General features: G+C 45.5%; 1 protein-coding gene and 1 pseudogene across 1 annotated transcript in view; one reads left to right on the forward strand and one right to left on the reverse strand.

The window, feature by feature from the left end:
* Positions 1–3,229: 3,229 nt before the first annotated feature.
* Positions 3,230–3,330, reverse strand: LOC120360428 (U6 spliceosomal RNA; annotated as a pseudogene).
* A 3,679-nt stretch (positions 3,331–7,009) lies between these two features.
* The window catches only part of ADAM19 (ADAM metallopeptidase domain 19), a 103,486-nt gene continuing 90,557 nt past the window's right edge, over positions 7,010–19,938 (forward strand). Inside the window, exons 1-3 of the mRNA XM_003934771.3 lie at positions 7,010–7,214; positions 12,010–12,095; positions 17,800–17,870. Coding sequence (XP_003934820.1) covers positions 7,121–7,214; positions 12,010–12,095; positions 17,800–17,870 — 251 coding nt within the window. The 5' untranslated portion in view covers positions 7,010–7,120. The remainder of the gene's footprint in view (positions 7,215–12,009; positions 12,096–17,799; positions 17,871–19,938) is intronic.

Genomic DNA, 19,938 nt, shown 5'->3' on the forward strand with positions numbered 1-19,938 from the left:
GAGTGGCTTGGAAGTTTGTGCTGAGCCAGGATGAGATAATTATTATTACTTGCTTAACTTCTAATTTGTTTAATTAATCATTGATTGTGCCTCCCAAATGCTGGAGGGCTCAGTGAAGAACAAAGTCCAGCTCCTATTCACAATCTAGGGCGAGGGGACGATAACATGACCATTATCATTGATAATAATTAGAGAACAAGTATATAATTAGACCCTTCACATATTATACAACTAAAAGCATAAGCCAGGCATTATAAATAATACCTCACCTCTCAGGACTTATTAGCAGTAGAAGGAGAGGCATACTGGCTAGCATTTATTGACTGCCTACTATGTAATAGATGCTATTCTAAATACCCATTTAAGCCTCACAAAAGCTGTCATTATTGTTGTCCTTTATAGATGAGACAACAATGTCACAGAAAAATTTAGTGGCCCAAGGTCACACAGCTAAGAAAGGACAGAAAAGGGATTTAACCCCTGGCAGGATGGCCACTTCCTAAGTGTAATATTAATGGTATACTCTAGCTAGAGATAAACAGCCACCTGTGTCACCTCAAATCCCACATTCTGGAACTGGTTGCTGTAACTTTGGCTCAGTTTTTCCATCATCAGAGGAGAAAGCCAGCCGTACATACAGAGGTCAAGTTTGCAAGACTCTTCTGTTTTAGATACCAGGATCAATTCTTTCTCCTTTTGTGTTCCTTTCTGTATTTAACATTTACCCACCCTCCCATGACTAAGGTAACATAGTTATGAGCCATATAATGACATTTCAGTCAGTGAGGGACCAGATGCATGATCCCATAAGGCTGAAACATTCCTGTCCCCTAGTGGCATTATAGCCAGTCATAGCACACTATACTTTCTATGTTTAGATACATAAATACTTACATTTGTGTTACAGTTGCCTATAGTATTCAGTACAGTAGCATGCTGTACAGGTTTGTAGCCCAGGAGGAATAGGCTATACCATATGGCCCAGTTGTGTAGTAGGCTAAACCATCTAGGTTATGTAAGTGCATTCTGTGATGTTCCCATGGTGAAATCACCTAACGATGTGTCTCAGAATGTATCCGTGTCATTAAGCAACACATGACTGGTACTTCATTATTGTATAAAATGAAAGAGAGAAAGCACAAACAGGAAAACAAAAACAAACTAACAAAAAAAAAAAACCCCTGTCACTCATACTTGAACCATGCAGAGGTAACCACTGCTAACATTTTGGCACAGTTCCTTCTAGTCTTTTTAAAAATGTCTTTTATTTACATAGCTGAGATCCTACTTAAATGTAATTTTGGACCCTGCTTTTTTCACCTACCATCAAAGCAGAAACTCCCATCATTTTAAGTGGGTGCATAATAATCAATCATATGGATATTCTATAATTTATGAACTGTTCTTCCACAGTTGAATATTTAGGTTGTTTCCAATATTTTCACTATTAAATAACACGATTATGAATATTCTAGTCCATAAATCTGTGTGTGCATTGCAGATTATTTTTTTAGGATAGTTTCCCAGAAATGTAATTGCTAGGTTAAATGTTATGAATATTTCAAAGATTAGGTAGTGACTTAATATTCTTTATAAATAACAAATATGTTCTTTACAAATACATGGAGAGGCTTCTACAGGATCAAAGTTGTATACATACTCGTTGCTGTGGGTAAGTGGGGAGGGGGAGTGGGACGAGACTACACTGGGACCTTTGTGACTCCTTGGTCATGCATTAACCACTGAACTTTTTGTCTTGTGAGCTACCTTCCAATTTTCAGGGCTATATGCTGATTAAATATTGATCAGCTGAGTGCCAGCAAATGGAAGTGAACTTCGAGTATGGAGTTTGTATGTCTTTTGCAAGGAGACCTGTCTACAGAGTCAGGTAGGAAGGGCTCTTCAGCATTTTCTACTTGTCACAGAACTTTCACTGCCATCATGTCAGTTGCTCCTCACAGCTCCTGGGTGAGACACACTGGAGGCAGCCATTCCTGTTGCCAAGTTATTCAGCAGAATCTCAGTCCCAGGAAGGAGAAGTGACCCACCCAAGGTCACAAAGCTGGCTGGAGAGAAAACTGGGACTAGAACTTTAGTCTCATGGCTCTAGGACTACAGTATAGCCATAATTATGGACCACATTTGCCTATAATTATAATAATAAATTCTGGCCAGGGTTCAGGAAGACAGAAAGAGAGCTGAAGAGAAAACTTCTGTCATCTTAGAGAACGAATATATCATTAGGAACAGAATATTAGTAGAAATATGAATATTAAGAGCTATTCCAGTGAGGTCTGTGATGGAAATGAGGAACATGTTATTGGAAACTGGAGGAAAGGTGATTTTTGTGTAGGGGCTGAGGGAAAACTTCCCCTTTGCCTTCTGAAGTTTCACTGAAAAATCAACTCACAAAAGGCAAATTAACCAGAGACAATGCATACAAATTTGTTAGCACGCATGGGAGAGAATCACAGAGTGATTGCCCAATAGCCCACTGGGGTACGGATGTTTATATACTCCACTTCTTAGGGGAAAGGGAGATAGGGAAGTGCGGATGATTTGGGGGCAATAGTAAATGATTTCTAGGGGAATTCAGTGGGCTTGAGGAACATACAATGGCCTCAGACAGAGTCTTCTGGCCCACAGAGCGGAAGATGGTTTGCAACAAAAGTCTGTCGAGGTGTGTTGACAAACTTCAGTCTTCCCACAACATGAATGCAGTTAATGAAAACACAGAGAAGGCACCCAAGACAGTTGTCTTCTTTGGCAGGTCCGGACTTTAGGCAGATAAGGGAAATTCAGAGAACAATTTCATCCCATGCTTTGGGAGAGACAAAGGATTGACAGACAGGAGCATGCAAGGAAAGTTCAGAGAGAACATGAGACTTCTCCAGTTCAACGTGTCAAAAGTGCCGTATTTTGCGGTATTGGTTTCTGAACTCCAATACCAGTTATAACATGGCAAAGGACTCAGCTGAATTGCTGTGATATTACGATATCTATATATATCGGTTTTCTCCATGGTTCCTGGCTCATAATTCCCATAGCCCTTGCTATGGTCTTTTGTTACGATGTTAGGGCACTTTAGGCTTCAGAAACAGGTGTCAGGAAACAGAATCTGAACTCCTGCGCTCCTTTCACCTGCCTGCAGCAGGACTGTAATCTCACTGTGGGAAACAGACTCTCATTGCAGAGAGGGTCCTGCCCTATACTCTTTATTTTTTACTTTGAAAATATGGACTGCTTTATGAATTTTCATGTCATCCTTGCACAGGGGCCAGGCTAATCTATATCTTTCCCATGTAATAGACATAGTGCTGAAGCAAGCCACCCCATACTCTTGAGGAAGGAAGGTTGCACAGAGAGGCTGAGAAGAATCTGGAGAGACAGACCTCGCTGGGTTTATGTAAGCAAGTGCTTCCCTGAGTTCTGTGAGCTGCTCTAGTAAATTAATTGAACCCAGCGGCATCCTGGCAACCCCAACTGGAAGCCAGTCAGTCAGAAGTTCTGAGGGCCTAGACTTCTGTCTGGTATCTGAAGGCGGTCCAGTCTTGGAAACTGAGCCTTCAACCTGTGGGATTTGCTGCTATCTATAGGTGGACAGTGTCCGAATCGATTGCTGCTTGGTGTGTAGGGTAAGCCCCTGCATCTTTGATCACAGAAGTCTTCTCTGTTGATTGTTGTTTTGAGTGAGAGAAGAGGAAAAAGCACTTTGAGTCTGTGTTTTCTCCACCACCAACTGTGTTCCAGTGTTTTGTGGAAAGTAGAAAATGCAAGCGATGAACTCAGATATTCAGCTGCAGAGATTTTCAAAGTGTTGAAGATGTGGCCTGGCTTCTCGGTACTTATGTAAAATGTGAGGGAAGGAGATAAATGGAAGGATTTGCTAAGCAAAAAGGAAACAGAACTTGAAGATTTGGCAAATTATCAGCCTGTTCATATTGGAAAAAATAAAAAAAGGATTTCTGGAGAGGACACTAAGGGTATGGCTGGACAATAACCCATGGAGCTAATCAGCCATCTCATTAGAAGCCAGGAATAGAGATTTTTTTTTTTTTTTAAATCAGCAAAGACATTACCAGTTTAGACCAAAAAGAATATAGGACGAAACAAAGGAAGGCTTTCAGAATTCTGTTCTGTAGGACCAGACAATACAGCTTGCTTCATCCTTTAAGAAAAGTGATTCACAGATCATCAGGGTTGCCACTCCCACCATAGCGGGCTGTTGGGGAGGCAGGGAGTGAAAGGGTGGTCTCCTTAAGCAGGCCAGGCTGCCCCTGCCCAGTGCCTTGGGGTGGGGGACTGTGGCAAAGAGCTGTGGTGCTGGCCACTGCCTAGGGCTGGAGAGCAGCATTGCTGAGCCAGTGGGCCTGGAGGGTGGAAGACCCAACCAAGAGGATTATTATAGAGCTTTCAGATCTGGATAGAATTTGCCTTGCTGGGTTTTGCACTTTTGGGGATCTGCCACCTTGTTCTTCTTTTCAGTGTCTCCCTTTTGGAACTGGCAATTCTGTCCATTCCAAACACAATGTCCTACCACATTGTGTTTGAAAGCTGAGAAGAATTTTGCCTCAGGATGAACCCAAACTTCAAGTCTTAGCCATATCTAACAGAGATGAAATTTAGATGACACTTCAGAGTTAGAATTGATGCTAGAATGAGTGAAGATGTTTGGGCTACTGGGATGGGGTGAATGTATTCTGCATGTGAGAAATGTGAAAGGAAAATAAATCTTAGGACCCCCAAATCACTAAGCCAAGGGAAAAGTCAAGCTGGGAACAATGTCGGGCAAACCTGCCTCCCATTTTATTCTTTTCTTTTCTTTTTTGAAATGGAGTCTCACTCTGTTGCTCAGGCTGGAGTGCAGTGGTGTACTCTCGGCTCACTGCAATCTCCACTTCCCAGGTTCAAGCGAGTCTCCTGCCTCAGCCTCCGCAGCAGCTGGGATTACAGGTGTGCCACCACATCTGGCTAATTTTCTTTTGTATTTTTAGTAGAGACAGGGTTTCGCCACATTGGTCAGGCTGGTCTGGAACTCCTAACCTCAGGTGATCCGCCCGCCTCTGCCTCCCAAAGTCCTGGAATTACAGGCATAAGCCACCGTGCCTGGCCACCATTTTATTCTTAAATGCGATAGCTACAGAGATAAACAGCTACATACCTTCCTCATAATTTTCACACAAGGAAATTCCTTGTGGACAAAGGACAGACAGAACTTAAAGTCATCCCTCTAAGGCTCACTGGAGACAAATGCATATCCGATTGCTTCTTCTGCCCTATTATTTATGTAAAAATGCAGCTTTACTGAGTTAGACTAAATTGTGTATTCAGTGGAAGGTTGATCAAGGACTCAAAAGAATTCAACATTTTTTGTTTCTTATCTACTTATAACCTGGAAACACTGCCCCTCCTGCCACTTTGAGTTGTCCCACCTTACTGGATGGAACCAACGTACGTCCTACAGATATTGACTGATGTCTCATGTCTCCCCAAAACTTATAAAAACAAGCTGTACCCCAACTACCCTGGGCACATGTTGGGACCTCCTAAGGCTGTGTCATGAGCACATCCTTAACCTTGGCAAAATCAACCTTCTAAATGGACTGAGTCCTGTCTCAGATATTTTGGGTTCACAGAAGGGTACGAATTTTGTGGCAGCTGGAGAAGACTAATGGAATCCTGAACCACATTAATGGCTAGAACCACATCTTTTATTTCCTTCATGTGTGCCCATGAGTAGGGTTTGATAGACCTACCGACCCATCATCTCCAGGAGTGCCTCGCCCTCTCCAACACACAGCACCTTCTCTTTAGTCAACATGGGTTTGACTGAAGAGACTCAGAAAAAGAAACAGATGGATGAGGTTTGAGGCTGGGTTTCTAGAACTAGGCTTTGCTGAAACTTGCTAAGGGATCTTAGGCAAATCATTTATCTCTCATTATCAGTTTATCCACCTGGAAAATAAGGTGTGTTGCATCAGGCTCTGGCGTTACACAGACTTGGGTTTGAATCCAGGTGCCGACATTAGCTGTGTAACCTTGGGCAAGTGGTTTAGCCTCTTAAGGTTGATTTCCTCATCTCTAAAACAGGGATAGTACTAGTACCTACCCCATTGGGCTAATTAAAAGAGATAATGTATGCAGAGTCCCTGGTTAATAATAAGTTCTTTTCTTCGATTAATTAAATAAGTTACTATGTGTAAAGTGCTGAAGACAGTGTCTGACATTTAGCGCTTTATCAGTCTTAGCTGTTATGATTTTCTTATTCTAGCACATAGAAAGACCTCAATAAGTAACAGTAGTTATTATTTTTTGTCTCATCTCCCTGTGTTTCCCTCCAAAACCCTAACCATCCCCAGTTCTGGTTTTCTCCCCCCATACAGCCTAAGAGCTTTCAAGTCCCAGTGCGATTGTCTGGGCTGTTTCCTCCGCCTGATGTTCCATTTCTCCCCTCCCCATCTCAGATGTCTCTCCTCTGGGATTCCTCTGGTCTTCACCACTCCCTCCTCCCAGGCAGATGGAAGGGCTCTTCGATTTGTGTCCTATCCAAAAAAAAAAAAAAAAAAAAAAAAAAAAAAAAAGTCCATATAGCGCTTAGCTCTTTGTGCCTGATGGTTGGGTTAACTCTTTCTGAGCCTGCCAAAGTGAGTGGCGGCCTCTGGGGGACGGCGCTGGGTGAGTCGCCTCTGGGTATCACCCAAGGCGTCTGGCACAGTGTGGGACAGTAAACCGGCTTCTGTGCGGAGAGGGGTCCAGTTTAACTCCTAGAAGCCCGAGTCCTCGACCCTCCCCGGGCCCCGTCCACCACGAATCCCTCCTCCTTGGGCTCGAATTCTCCCTCCCCTGCGGTCTCCCTCACCTGAGCCAGCCCCGCTCCCCCGAGTCCCGCCAGCTCCTCCCCGGCCCCTCCCTCCAGCCCCCTCCGGGCGGGAGCCTCCCCTCCTCCATCCCCTAGCGGAGCCCCGCGGGGCTGGGGGCGGAGCGTCTGTGCGGAGGGCTGGGAGAGCCGGGTGGGGAGGCGCGGGGCAAGCCGGGGGTTCCAGAAGAGCCGCCGCCGCCGGGCCGGGGGCAGGCATGGCCGAGGGTGTGTGAGCACCGAGCGCGAGGGGCCGCCGCCACCATGCCAGGGGGCGCGGGCGCCGCCCGGCTCTGCTTGCTGGCGCTCGCCCTGCAGCTCCTCCGGCCGCGGGCGGCGCAGGAGCCTGGATGGACAAGTAAGTGGCCAGGCGCGGGGGGATGGAGGCTGTGTGGCCCGGAGATCTGGGTGGCCGGGAGACCTGGGAGTCGACCTGCAGGTCCCGAGCGCCGGGACTGTGACCCCTGCACCTCCTGAAACTCCGCGGGGCCTACGCCCCCGCCGCCCCCAGCCTGGGAGCCCGGGCTTTGTTCCCACGTTGTGCGCCCTGGGAGGTGGCGGAGGTCGGGGCAACCCGGCGCTGCCAGAACACAGCCGGTCCGCTCACTGGCTTGCCTTCCCCTCTCGCCTTCTGCTTCCTCTGTTTTTCTGCTTTTGGCTTCTCTTTCCGCTGTTCTCGGGGCTTATCCTCCTCCGTTTTCTCACGGTCCCTGGTGTCCGCTCCGCCTCTCTCTCTGTCTCTCTCTCTCTCTCCCGCCCGCTGCGCTCGCCTGCGCCCGAGTGCCGAGAGCATCCCGAGCGTCCTGCCCCTGTGGCCTGGGAGCGGCTTCCTGGGACCAGGCTCAGTGCCTGCCACATTGATGGGGTAGGACATAAAATCCCCGCGGGAGGCTGTGGTAGCCTTGGCTGGGGGTGGCTCGCCGAGTATTTCCAGCAGTACACTTCGGAGCCATGAGCTAGCAGGAGCCCTACCGAAGGCCAAGTCCAACACACCCATTTCACAGATAAGGAAACCGAGACCCACAAAAAGGAAAGGACTTGCCCATGGCCACGCCACGGGTTGAGGTCCGCGCTGGCACTGGAAATCAGGGCTCTCTTTCCATGCCGACCCGACGGCCACCTTCTTTGGTCCTCAGTTTCCCTTTCTGTGAAGCGAAGGGTCGGACTCGATGTGTCCAGCTTAGATGCCTGGTGATGTCCATGTTTCTCACAACTAGTTTCCCAGACACCAACCCCTCCCTGACCCCATCCCTCGGGGGCTCTTCGCAGATTTCTCGGAAGGAATGGTCCGGGGGGCGGGGGGCGGTGCCCGGGTTCTGTCATTGTGACCGGAGAAGGCTTAGCCTTGGCTCCACCGCTGCAGAGCGGCTGGGCTGACTCCAGACTGCTGCCTGCGGGACCAACAGTCAGCGTTTTCAAAGAAATCGAGCACTGGCGGGGTGGGGGAGGGCTGGCTGGACCCCTCGAGCCGCCTCAAGCCCGGAGGTTGAGCTCGTCCTACATTTCAGAACTTACAGGGGCCACGGTCCAGCGGTCGTCCGGTGCCAGCAAACAGGAATAGCCCTTTGAGCTATTGTACTGAAGGGGAAACTGAGGCACAGGAGGTTCTAGGGTAGAACGAGGCCTGGGTCAGTGCTTGGTGCAGGAGAAAAGCATGAAGAAAGACCAGGAAAGCAAGTTACTGCCCCTAGCACAGGCGCCTTCTCTGAGCTCTGAGTCCTTGGAGAACTCTCGCTGTAGAATATCTGGGAAAAACGAAAAGTGTAGAAGAAATAAAATGATCTTCAACTCCCAAATCCACAGTTGCTATTGATATTTTTTCCCTCCCCATTGTTTGTGTGTTCTTATGGATATAAATATATATTGATAAAATTGGAACCATACCGTAAGTACAGTTTTGTGTCTTGCATTTTTCACTTCACACCGTGAGCATTTTCCACATCATTAAATTCTACGAAAAACACGATTTTAATGACACTATATAAAGTTTTCAAAAGTTAAACACACAACTCATACCAATGTGGCCAAGATTTATTCAACTCGTTAATGAGGTAGCCAACAGGATAGTAAAGCTGATTCCAGGAGCATTAGAAAGGGGTGATACAGGCATTGGAGAAAGAATGTTGAAATCATGTGGCCCTGGACAGATGCATAAATGGTGGATGCCCATGAAGCAAAACCATAATTCTTGGTTATCATTTCTTTTCTTCTTTTTCCTTTCCTTTCCTTTTTTTTTTTTTTTTTTTTTTTTTTTTTGCTTTTTCTTCTCTTCTCTTTTCTCTTTTCTTTCTTTCTTTCTTTTTTTTTTTCTTTGAGATAGAGCCTCTGTCTGTTGCTCAGGGTGGAGTGCAGTGGTGTGATGTCGACTCACTGCAATCTCTACCTTCTGCGTTCAAGCGATTCTCCTGCCTCAGCCTCCAGAGAAGCTGGGATTACAAGCACGTGCCATCACACCCGACTAGTTTTTGTATTTTTAGTAGAGACAGGGTTTTACCCTGTTGGCCAAGCTGGTCTCAAACTCCTGATCTCAGGTAATCCACCCACCTCAGTCTCCCAAAGTGCTAGGATTACAGGTGTGAGCCACTGCACTCAGCTGGGTTATCTTTCCACTATGCTGAAATCACTCACCTCTCAGACAGAAATCTATCTATCTATCTAACATAACTTCACAGAGTATAGTCTTTAATCAATGATAAATAAAAAGGCAATGGTACATTCCCCTAGATAATGCGATAATCCGGGCCGGTCGCAGTGGCACACACCTGTAATCTCAGGTGTTCCAGATCAGCCTGGCCAACATTGTGAAACCCTGTCTCTACTAAAAATACAAAAATTAGCTGGGCATGGTGGCTTCTGCCTGTAATTCCAGCAGCTTGGGGGGCAGAGACAGGAGAGTGGCTTGAACCTGGGAGGTGGAGGTTGCAATAAGCTGAGATCATGCCACTGCACTCCAGCTTGGGCAACACAGCAAGACTCCATTTCAAAAAAAAAAAAAAAAAAAAAAGGAAAGAAAAGTTAATGCAATAATCCATGGGCAGATTTGTTAAACAATATTCCAACATGACATTGAGAAGACATCTTGCTTGCTCTTTGCCTTATTTCCAAGTTTTGGAGACTTTTTCTTAACATGTACTGTGTTCCTCTTTCGGTGAGACTTTAGATTGCTTTCATTATTATTTTTTACAACCATAAATATAACACTTAATTCCTTTAAATGTTCTATTAAATATTATAGAATTTCTTTTTGTTTAAAAGAATGTAGACTTATCAGAGCCACCAGGGCAAGGACTATGCTTGTCTTTTTTTTTTTTTTTTCCGAGATGGAGTCTTGCTCTGTCACTCAGGCTGGAGTGCAGTGGTGAAATCTCAGCTGCCCATATTCAAGCAATTCTTGTGCCTCAACCTCCTGAGTAGCTGGGATTACAGGCATGTACCACCACGCCGAGTGAATTTTCGTATTTTTAGTGGAGACGGGGCTTCACTATGTTGGCCAGCCTGTTCTTGAACTTCTGCCCTCAGGTGATCCACCCACCTCGGACCTCCCAAAGTGCTGAGATTACAGGCGTGAGCCACCGTTCCTGGCTGTATGCTTGTCTTGTTCTTCCATGAATATTAAGCACATATTCATAGCATATACTTGGCACATAGTTAAGTACTCAGAAAGTATTTGATAAATATATGAATGCATTGCTTCTAATTCTTACCTTTCTGATGAATTGGTGTTGGTCCAGTGGGATTATTTTTAAAATCCATGTTGATTACAAGTGCATTATATTGATAATCTGAAGGGAATGTTAATAATCACTCATAATCACCATCCTAACAGAACAACTGTGGCCATCTTTGTATTACTCATATTCTGTATGATTGCTGTGGTTAGTTTAGACAGAATAGATTTTGCAGTCCTCAGCCCCATCCCCAGGAGTACTACGGAGACCAGACTGTTTAGGTGCTGGGAAATTGCCGTTTTATTGAGACGGTCTGCAGCCAGTGTTTGAGTTCTCATTTCCCTGAACAAGTCTCTCCTGTAATTTAAATTGTTTTTCTTGCAAAACAGGACTCCTACTTCCTCCATGGTTGCCCTGAATATGAAGGAGAACTGGGTGGTAAGAATGGTTTGGGAAGTAGAAAGTGGAATACAAATGCAAACTTGCTATTAGGAAGCTCCGATTAATGCAACGATGCTCTGCAGCTTACAAGGCAATTTCATTTTGATTCTCCGCAATAAAGCTGTGAGATAGGCAGGTAGGATCGATGTCTCCATTTTACAGGCAAGAAAACTACAGCTCCACAAGAGCAATACTCATGGGCTTGACCTCCAGAATATGCCCAGAATCCCACTGCTTCATTCCTCTTCACTGATGTCATTCTAATCTGAGCCACCATCATCTCTCACCAGGGCTCCTGCATATCTCTAGCCTGGCCTTCTTGCTTCTGCTCTCACTCTCGCCACTCTCCCTCACCCCACCCCCATTCTCCACCATGCAGGCAGAGTGGTCTTTTTTAAACTTAACACAGATCATATTGCTCTGTATTTAAAACACCCAGTGCCTTCCAAGTCTATTTATAAGAAAATACAGACACTCTCCATACCCTCTGCATTATCAGACCCATGGCTGTCTTGCCGACCACATCTCTTACCAACTTCCTCTTTCATTTACTAGCTACCCCTACCTTCTGCTTGTTCCTTCAACAGGACAAGTTCACTTCTGCTCAGCCATTGCACTTTCTGTTTCCTCTACCTGGGGCACTCTTGCCTCGAGTTTTTGCATGGCTGCCTTCTTCTGACCCCTCAGAACTCATATGCGGTCTTTGCTGATCATCCTGTCTGAAATAGGCACCCCCTGCTAGGTGTCTCTTTATCCCATGACCCCAACTGATTTTCTTCAGGGTACTTAGCACCTTCTGAGAACATTTGTTTATCGTCTGTCTCCCACCTCCAGAAGGCAGACTTGTACAGAGATCTTATTTGCCCTGTTTACCACAATACCGCCAACACCTATAGTGCCTGGTTCCTGGTAAGTGCCAACAGCCTGGAATCCAGCAAGTCTTCTAATGACCCAGTGCAGGGACAGCTCACAGAGACTGCTTGTGTGGCTTAGCTGGGGTATAGAAGTCTGGGATTCCAATGGTTTTGCATCTTGTATCGGCAGGAGGAAGTGGGGAAGGCAGCCCCCAGCTGCAGCATGAACTAATAATACCTCAGTGGAAGACTTCAAAAAGCCCCGTGAGAGAAAAGGTAAGACGCAAAAGCTCTCGTTTACATTGGCAGGAGTTGGCCACTAGAGGTTTGGGCTATCTACTCAACTTTCTTGGAATACCAGTCATCACCATTAATTCTATTTCCAGCTCACTCTATCCTCTGGGTGCCCATTTTGGATATCACAGACGGGACTTTCCTTCATTGTATGACAAACTTCTAGAACACTTCCAAATGCTATTAGTTGAGGAAATGAAAATTTACATTAATGCTGACACAAGCTAAGTGCAAATGTGTTGGCGTCACAGGAATCACTTACCCTTGATTGGAATTAATTAAATATTGCCATTGTTATTTTTGCTCTGCATAATGCATGCTTCATTTACTTGACGGAATAATGTACTTGGAGAGAAAAAGGATAATAACATAAACTATTTTAATAAGAGGCAGGGCAGAGACCTAGTACTGGGGAATGTTTCTTAAATCCGGTAGGAGGTTCTCACCAGAACACCAGGAAAATGCGTAGGCTTTATCAAAAAGGTTGGGAAGAAAACAAAAATCACTGTCCTGTTCTTGCAGAGAGGACCAGTGCATCTAGCATATTTGTGGTTCTGGTTTTTGTTTGATTTTTTTTTTTTTTTTGGTCAGAGTCTCACTCTGTCACCCAGGCTGGAGTGCAGTTGCACTATCTCAGCTCACTGCAGCCTTCGCCTCCCAGGTTCAAGCGATTCTCATGCCTCAGCCTCCTAAGTAGCTGAGATTACATGTGTGCACTGTCAAGGCAGGCCAATTTTTGTATTTTTAATAGAGACGGGGTTTCATCATGTGGCCCAGGCTGGTCTTGAACTCTGACCTCGAGTGATCCGCCTGCTTCGGCCCCCTCAAGTGTTGGGATAACAGGCGTCAGCCACTGTGCCCCACTGTGGTTTTGGTTTTTACAGCTCAAGTGAGACCCAGAAGAGCAAGAAAGGAAGTTGTGGGTTGTTGTGTGCCAGTAACCAACAGTGATCTACCACTTGCTAAAGTGTAGATTTTACTTATTTATAAAATAGAGCTTAGAGAGAATAAAGAGAAAAGAAAGCTGGGGAGAGGGGTTGTTTTCTAAGACCTCTTTGGGTTAAAACGATTTGTGATTTATTGGGCAACATATAGGACAAGATGACAGCAGGAAAGAGATATGTCAGGAAAGACTTCTGACGTGGTGGCTGCTAAATTTGGAAAGGTAAATGGAAAGGGTAAATGTCCAGGATCCTTGACGCTCTGGCCAGAGTAATGCAGACATGTCCAAAACGGCTCCAGCTTGGATTTACCAAGGGAACCTAACAGTGTGAATTGTACAACGGGCCAGGTGTGGTGGCTCACGCCTGGAATCCCAGCACTTTGGGAGGCTGAGGCAGGAGGATCATTTGAGGCCAGGAGTGTAACACTAGCCTGGGGCAACATACTCAGATCCTATTTCTGCAAAAAGAAAGAGAGAAAGAGAGAGAGAGAAGAAAGAAAGAGAGAGAGAGAGAGAGAGAGAAAGAAAGAAGGAAATAAAGAAGGAAGGAAATAAAACAAAATTAACCAGGCCTAGTGGTGTGTTTGCAGTCCCAGCTACTCAGGAGGCCGAGGTGGGAGGATCGCCTGATCCCAGGAGTTTGAGGTTCTAGTAAGGTATAATTGCACCACTGTCCTCCAGCCTTAGTGACAGTGCAAGACCTTGTCTCAAAAAAAAAAAAAGGACAAATAAAAACAAGTAACATTTTGTCCTTAAGGCAGTAAATACATGGAATTCATTTCATCAAAAAATAGGAGAGGCTTAAAATAGCTTCAGGAAAATTCTCGGCAAATTAATGGATGGTCATCCTAGAGCAGATTACTTTGAACAATTACAACCTTGGATATTGCAACCTATTCATATTGCCTGAGGAATGGACCTGCTACTTTTTATAGAGGCTTCTTTGTTCTCTCCAGATGTGGATGCCGGGCATCCTCAGGAAGAACCTGAGAACAGAGCAGAGGACAGGGTCCTGTCTTTGTTCCCAACCATTGTCTGCCCAGCATATGGGTCATTGTATTCTGTAGGAATAGTCAGCACAGTGCCTGGCACCATAAATATTTGTCAAATGAACAAATGAATGAATGCCAAAGAGAGAGAGACTAGAGGCTGGATTTCACTTGGGCCTCTGATTCTCATTTATGTAATTAATTCACTCATTAAATGTTTTCTTCTCTTTTTCTCATCATTGACTTAAAGCTCACATTCATTAAACATTAACTGAACACTTACTGTATACTAAATATTGTACTAGATCTTAAAGGGGTTGCAAATATAGGACAGGTTTCCAATGCCCTATGAAGCTAAAAATCTATTTAGACTGAAGGAGAAGGGATTTTTAACCCATCCCCAGGAGAGGTATGAATGGTGGGTCAGCTCCCTGTACTTCTTAGGAGAGTTGACGGTGCCGCCTCTTAGTACAGAGTGGAGTTACATCAGAAAAGCTCATCAGTAGAGCTGGACAGAAAAGCTTTCTAGATTTTAAAATGCTGTTTCATTGTTTTGCTTGAAATGCCCCATGGAAACAGGGAACATCCTTTTTTAAATATCAGTGTCTGAGTACCTTCCAGAATAGAGATTTTGGGTCACCCACATAAAAATAAAGATTACTACTCCTGGCCGGGCATGGTGGCTCATTATAACCCCAGCACTTTGGGAGGCTGAGATGAGTGGATCACCTGAGGTCAGGAGTTCAAGACCAGCCTGGCCAACATGGAGAAACCCCATCTCTACTAGAAATACAAAAATTGGCAAGGCGTAAGGGTGCATACCTGTAATCTCAGCTACTCGGGAGGCTGGGTATGAGAATGGCTTGAACCCAAGAGGCAGAGTTTGCAGTGAGCTGAGATCAGATCACTGCACTCCAGCAAGACTCTCAAAAAAAAAAAAGAAGATGACTACTCCTGCTGCGGCTTGTGTCTCTTTGAGGGAGAGGTGATAATGCTTTGGTTTGGGGCGGTATTCATTTTCTGTGGGGGCTGTCACATGGTCACCTACCTCTTGGATGAGGGAATTGCTATAGTTCTATTGCTATGTAGTCTTTCTTAAATGTCCACTTGGGGCTGGTTCCCTGATACTCTGTGTGATTGGGCAGGGCACTGGCTCAAAAACTCCATGAAGTGGCAAAGGATCCACAACCAGTTTTGGCAGAGCTGAATCAGGGCATGACAGACAGAAGTGAATCTCTTAATGAAAGTTGTTGGTCAATCTCCCCAGCTTCCTACTCCGGTGGGTTTGAAATGCTCCTTCTTGAGATGAGGTAATAAGATTGATTAGGCAATCGTCAGGGATGCCCAAGAGTCCTCGATCAGAATGTTTAGGTCTCATCAGAGCCCTTGGTGACCTCAAGGTGTCAGAAATGCCAAAATCCTAATGCAGAGTGGGGTTTGCAGTGAGGAAGGGGGATGTGCTTAGACGAGGCAGGCCTCTAACCAGAGGTGGCAGAACAGGCGACCTACTTTCTCAGACATTCAAAAACTAAACTTCGAGGTCAACCTTAGAAGGGCTAGAAGCGCTACTCTAGCAATGACTTTTGTGGACTGAAAGGGACTTCAACAATTTATCTGCTGGGTGATGAGGTGGCTCACACCTGTAATACCAACACTTTGGTGGTAGGATCACATGAGCCCAGGAGTTCAAGGTCAGCCTTAGCAACATGGTGATACCCCAATATCTACAAAAAAATTTAAAATGTTAGCCCAGTGTGGTGACATGCACCTGTGGTCCCCCCTACTCAGGGAGCTTGGTGGGGAGGATCGCTTGAGCCTGGGAGGTTGAGGCTGCAGTGAGCCATGACTGTGCCACTGCACTCCAGCCTGCACAACAAAGCAAGACCTTGCCTCAAAAAAAAAAAAAAAGTTGTCAGTTCCTTAGTCCCAAAGTAGAGAGCTTATGTTTAAAACACCCCAAAGAATCTGTCCTATTTTAAATATGTAAATATCTTGTTTTAAATAAATAATTTATTTCTTTGAAAAAAAAAGGTTCAGTAGCCTTTTACGTTGAATTGTTGAAGTATGGAGGTTTATTATGACTTGGTTTTTAAATTTCTTTGAAATTTTCCACAATAATAAGGTAAAAAGAGATTAATAAACGTTCTTTTCTTAAACTATGAAAGCATTTATAAAAATATGGAGAGATGCTAAAAAAAAAAATTAACTCATGATTCCATTGCCTAGAGTAACTGTGGTAACCTTAAGGCTTACTTCTCTCTACATTTTTCCCTTTGCAAAGTGTATTTGAATAGAATGCTCAAGACTAATGATTATTGTATACATTTTCTCAATAATTCAACAGCTACTTAAAGTTGCTGCTTTTAATGATCATCCAGTGTTCTGTCATATGAATGGATCATCATTTATTTAAGTGTTCTCTAACAGGTTATATTTAGGACAGTTAGCTTACATTTCATTATTCATTCCTTTTTTTGTTTTTTTTTGAGACCGAGTCTTGCTCTGTTGCCCACACTGGAGTGCAGTGGTGCGATCTGGGCTCACTGCAACCTCCGCCTCTCGGTTCAAGCGATTCTCTTGCTTCAGCCTCCCAAGTAGCTAGTACTACAGGCATGCACCACCACTCTAAGCTAATTTTTGTATTTTTCTAGAGACGGGGTTTCATCCTGTTGGCCAGGCTGGTCTCGAACTCCTGACCTCAGGTGATCCACCTGCCTAGGCTTCCCAAAGTGCTGGGATTATAAGCATGAGCCACTGTGCCCTGTTGAGTCGAAACAGTTTTAAACTCTCGGTACATACTGTCATTATCTTTCAGAGAGTTGTTGTCAGTTTAAATTCTCAGCGGTAGGGATTGTGAGTGCCCACTTTACGGTGGGCATTGTGCATTGTGATTTAGTTTTAGATAACCTCTGGCACTTTGATTTTTTTCAAGGTAGCTTATTATTTTTAGTTTTATTTTTCTGGAGGTGAGGAGGTGATTTATTAGTAATGTTGTACATATTTTTTGTGCTTATTAGCCACTGGTGTATCTTAAGTGATTCACTCTGGATGTGTAGCACCTGTGGCCACTAGCAAACTGTTTATGTGTAAAATATTATCTACTTTTTGGCCTATGAAACCTTACTTTGAGGAACTCTTAGTTGCTTCCCCTGAGATGATTGGGGTTTTCCAAACTGAGGGCCAAAGTAAAATAAGAACTCACTATGAAGAGGATCCCCAAGTATTTTACAAGATAACAGGCAACATATATCGAGGCTTGCCGTGTGCCAGGCACTGTGATACATTATTTATGCTCAGTATCTCATTCAACCCTTCCAAGATTCCCATCAAATTGACTATTACTATCTCTGTATCATACATGAAGAAACAGATGTGGGGAGGCTCAGCAACGTGACCAGCTTCACACAACTGCAGGTGTCAGCTGGCGCTTGAATCCAGAGCTGACTCTGCAGGACAGTTACTGCTGGAGACTATGTTTTCCAGTGTTGCCCTTCACCACACCACATACGTACACTTACACCACATTGCAGCCTGGAGTTTCTTTCCTATGCCTTTCAGGAGAAAGCAGATGGGGGAAGGATTTGGATGATTCTGGGATTGAGGTTGTTTTACATGTGGGCTGGAAATGCAATTGACCTTTGCTCGTTCACTTCCTGTGGATCAATGTCGGAGCCCTGTGCTGGAGCCTGTGCCTAACCCTGGGCGCCTGGGTGCTGGCTTTTAGGAACTGACATTGTTTTGTTGTTGCTTTTAGCATCCACTCAAAGCTGAGCTCAGGGTAATGGCTGAGGGGCGAGAACTGATCCTGGACCTGGAGAAGAATGAGTAAGTGGACTCCTCCTTTGTCTAAAATGAAACAAATAACTTCCGTGTCAACGCCGGACACAGGTGTCACCGTTCTGGAAGGAAGCCGTTAATGGAATTGACCCCGAGCTCTCAGTCCTTGGTTCCTTTCAAGCAGCATCTTGCAGTCAGAGCCTTTCCACAGCCTCTTGACTTGATGTGAGGTTGCTGGACTGTTAAATGTATTGCTAGAATTCCCTTAGGCAGTGTCTTGGAGGCCCCTGGAGTTCACTGCGGGCACACAGAGGTCTGTGTGTGTGTGAGATTACAGGAGTGGATGGACCGGAGGTCTTTGGCGGCTGCCTTACTAGAGCCAGCCCAGTGCGTGGCAGGAAATGAAGGAGATTAAAGAGGAGCGAGCACAACAGGGTGTGCTGGGGTTTGGCGCCTCAGACTCAGATTGTTCCGTGTGTTCTGGGTCAGCCGCATTTGAGATTTCACCAGTAGGGCATCGTCAGCAGTCTCCTGACTTCATCGGCCCAGCTCTTCATCTTCCTAACCTCATTCATCTCGGGTGGTGGCCTGGCTCAGAGGCATTTCCACATTGATTTGCTATCAGACGCCATCATATCTGGATTCGTGTGATGGAGGAAGTGAATGGACACAATGCATGGCTGTGTCTGTGGCCCACTGTTCGGCCATTCCCCATCTACTTAGCTGTGAAGACTTCTCCTTACTTGGCCGAGGGACTCTGAAACCTTTGGTATTTCCCCACCGACTGTCCCATTTTTCGGTCTGCCCCTTAGACGTCGCAGATAAGGCTGCATGGCTTGGAGAGCTGCCTGTCTCCCCTTGGCAGCCTCCAGAACCCCATGGAAGCCGATGAGTAATCAAATGCATCACTGCCAAGAAAAAGATGAAGAAGGACCTTCCTGTATACAAAAAGATGGGAATGGCTTTTAGGCTTGAGTGGAAAGGGAGAATATAATTTATTCCAAATTTGGGCCTTTTGGGCACTTACAAAGGAGGATGAGTGGCCTGAGTGTGGCTAAAATACAGCTCGCAGCTGTGCAGTGGTGGGGCTTCGTCTGGCTTCTTCCTCTGCCTCCAGGACTTGGTGGTCTCAGGAAGCGAGAATTGTGGGGATCAATGTCATTTTTTGTTTCTCTCCTCTTGAGAGTAAAGCCAGCTTAGGCTGTGTTTCTTCTCTCCTGGGTCCCTAGAACAGACCAGGCCAGCTGCGTTCCCAGACACTGCAGCCCCTGCTGGCCCTGGATTTTTCCTTTCATTGTCTACCTTTGGTCTACAAGAAAAGGCCCTTAGAGGGTCTGTTTTGTTTTTGTCTGTTCTTTTTTTGAGACAATCTCTCTCCATCACACAGGCTGGAGAGCAGTGGTGCAATCTCGGCTCACTGCAACTGCTACCCGCCGGGTTCAAGTGATTCTCCTGCCTCAGCCTCCTAAGTAGCTGGGATTACAGGCGCATACCACCACGCCTGGCTAATTTTTGTATTTTTAGTAGATACGGGGTTTCGTGTTGACCAGGATGGTCTCGATCTCCTCACCTCATGATCCACCTGCCTCTGCCTCCTAAAGTGCTGGGATTACAGGCATAAGCCACCGTGCCTGGCCAAGAGGGTCTGTTCTTGACTGTGTCTCTCGGGGGCCTGCCTTTGTTTCTCATGGACCCAACCCATTAGCTCTAGTCTAACTGTTTCCTGTTGTTGCCTGCGTCTAATTGCTCCTGTTCTGCCCCCAGGAGAGCCTGTGGCCCTTCGACTTCCTTGGTCAGCCCTAGTGACAGTGTTGGTGTGGGAAAATCTTTAGAAGTTGGCTGGCCCAGCAGGAGTCCCAGGACTCAAGTCTCTATCCTTCACTCCTGTTTTGAAACGTTGGCTAGAAACCATAGGAAGTTAAAGTAGGAAGGTGCCTTACAAAACACTGAATGGAATGATCTTAGAAAACACCAAAATTACGGATGCAGAAATTTTGATTCAGAGAGGGATAGGCATTTGTCTGAGGCCACCCAGCAAACAAATGAAAGAGCTGAGACTAGGATCATATGTATTCTTGGTGTGAGTCTAGAGTGACAGAATGTGACCCAGAGCAAA

This window comes from Saimiri boliviensis, chromosome 20 (genome assembly GCF_048565385.1).
Source record: "Saimiri boliviensis isolate mSaiBol1 chromosome 20, mSaiBol1.pri, whole genome shotgun sequence".
Lineage (NCBI taxonomy): Eukaryota > Metazoa > Chordata > Mammalia > Primates > Cebidae > Saimiri > Saimiri boliviensis.